This window comes from Gavialis gangeticus, unplaced genomic scaffold, assembly GCF_001723915.1.
Source record: "Gavialis gangeticus isolate Ggan-Ray unplaced genomic scaffold, GavGan_comp1, whole genome shotgun sequence".
Taxonomy (NCBI): domain Eukaryota; kingdom Metazoa; phylum Chordata; order Crocodylia; family Gavialidae; genus Gavialis; species Gavialis gangeticus.
The window spans coordinates 16,689,353-16,691,496 of record NW_017729022.1 but is presented as its reverse complement, the minus strand read 5'-3'; the positions used below and the strand labels follow the sequence as shown (position 1 = coordinate 16,691,496).

At 36.4% G+C, this 2,144-nt stretch overlaps 1 protein-coding gene and 1 long non-coding RNA gene across 2 annotated transcripts in view; both read left to right on the top strand.

Annotated features, from left to right (window-relative positions):
• Window positions 1–2,144, top strand: part of RPAP3 (RNA polymerase II associated protein 3) — a 51,941-nt gene that overhangs the window by 13,256 nt on the left and 36,541 nt on the right. Inside the window, exons 2-4 of the mRNA XM_019514627.1 lie at window positions 364–525; window positions 1,628–1,768; window positions 1,904–2,026. Of these exons, the coding sequence (XP_019370172.1) occupies window positions 364–525; window positions 1,628–1,768; window positions 1,904–2,026 (426 nt within the window). The remainder of the gene's footprint in view (window positions 1–363; window positions 526–1,627; window positions 1,769–1,903; window positions 2,027–2,144) is intronic.
• The window catches only part of LOC109295673, a 497-nt gene continuing 385 nt past the window's right edge, over window positions 2,033–2,144 (top strand). The window contains exon 1 of the long non-coding RNA XR_002096812.1: window positions 2,033–2,140. This is a non-coding gene — a long non-coding RNA (uncharacterized LOC109295673). The remainder of the gene's footprint in view (window positions 2,141–2,144) is intronic.

The following is a 2,144-nucleotide window of genomic DNA, read 5'->3' as shown; positions in this document are numbered from 1 at the left end:
TCCGGTCCCTCTGCCCACTTACCTTAGGGGAATCAGCTGATGCTGGCTCCGCTGCTGCTGCCTCCGCCTCGGGTCAGGTAAAGGGGCACATCTCCTCCCTGCTCCTGGCTTGTATTTAATTCTTCTGAAATATTTTCATTCAGAGTTGAACCGTTATTGTTTATTTTCTTTTTTTAAGAGACATTTTAACTTGTTTGTTTCTTCTCCTTTTCATACTTAATGGGCTTTTGCTGATAATGATGGGAAAAATGAGTGGTGCCTGCCAAGTAATTCAGTTCAACCATGACTCCTTATATTAATGAAGCTAGCCTCCAATAAATGCTGTAATTCTCATCAGACTTGTTTTTATTCCCCCAAATTCAGAAGATAATAATGACTTCACCAAATAAAGCGCTAGAGTTACAGCTACAAATGAAACAAAATGCTGAAGAGCTTCATGATTTTATGAAGGAATTGGAGAGCTGGGAAAAAGATATTAAGCAGGTGGATTCTGAACTAAGAAAACAGAGTGGTGCCCCAGAGGAGGTAAATTCAAGAGTCCAATCTGTAAATGAATATGCCTGTTCATAAAAGTGGTATTTATTAGATTTACGTGGTGCACTGTCCAAAGAAAGGTGCTTAATAGTTGCTTGTTTGGTATTCAAGTTTTTGTTTTTGAAAGCTTTTTGTTTTGGGTGTGTGCATGCACATGTGCTTACCTGCAAACAGCCCAGGTTTTTTCTCTGTCTTTTTTTCCCCACAATTTACATGGCAGAGCAAGCAATCCATTATTTAAGGTATTTAATTTTGATGGCCCAAATCCTGGGTGTTTACATTAACTTGTTAATCCTTTTGACTCCAGTGGGCCTACATGCATGAAAAGGGCAAATAGGATTCAAAGGAAATCCGTTGCTTCTGAAAGAGTTCACAAACTGCAGAAAAAAGTTTTGGAAGTAGATGGGCTTATTTAAATACAAATAACTTGATGTAGTTTCCTATTGAAATAAATGGCAAAACACCTATTGACTTCGGTGGCTCCAGAATTTCACTGCCTGTGCACAAATAGATAACTGGTATTGGTGAGGAATATGCAAATGGCTGCCATGAAATATGCCAATGGGTTTTTTCATGTTAACTCTTTCAGAGTAAGAAAAGAAATACAGAATCAACCCACTTTTTAGTGTCACACATGTACATTATCAATTATTTACCCATCTTTTTATCAGCTTGTAGAGCAGCACCAACATGAACATTATTTCACTGAAGCTGTGTTTTGTATGTTGCCAAGGAATAAATAGAGTTTCCTTTAAAGAGTTTAAGAATCAGAAGCCAAAAGTGAACTTGAATATAAATTACCTCAGAATTGTGATGCTGAAATGACTTGTACGTATAATTTCATTTTCTGAAAAATTTTGAAGTTTCTAAAGAGGGGCAAGGGTTTCTTGGGATGATATCAATTATTGGACCAACTGTCATTGGGATGGAGTTAGACAAGCTTTTGAATGCATTCTGCATTAGGTTCCTAAACTCTTTGTCTTCACCTCCTGAGTCATATATTGGTTTGGGGTTTTCGGGGATGTATACCCTCAAGATTGCTGTTAATAAAAAACTGAAAACTAAATTGAAGTAATATTTTTTTTCTATCTAGAATTTACCACCAATTCGAAATGAGGCATATAGGAAAAAGAAAAAAAGCAAAACTAAAGTTCCTTCTAAGAAAACAACTGAAGAAAACCAAAAAAACAAGATAAAGTCTTATGACTATGAAGCATGGGGAAAGCTTGATGTGGTAAATAATTAATGAGAATGTACTCCTTCTCAAGATCATCTTGATCCTCTGCCTAGTCATTTATTTGCATTTGTGTAGAGTTAAAGATTATAATGAATGCATCTTAATAGCTGACTTAATTTTCTGTCATTTCAGGATAGAATACTTGAAGAACTGGATAAAGAAGATAGCACCCATGATTCTGTATCTCCAGACTCTGATTCTGAAGAGGATGGAATTCGTATAGATCAAGAGAGAGCTGTTGCTGAGAAAGAAAAGGTTATTACAGCGCTAAATGATTTCTTTAATGCAATAATGCTTGAACAGTATCTTTGAGCGATTGTCTGCATGACTTAACTTTTGATGAGTGCATGCCTAAGATTGTGTGTGGGGGTGG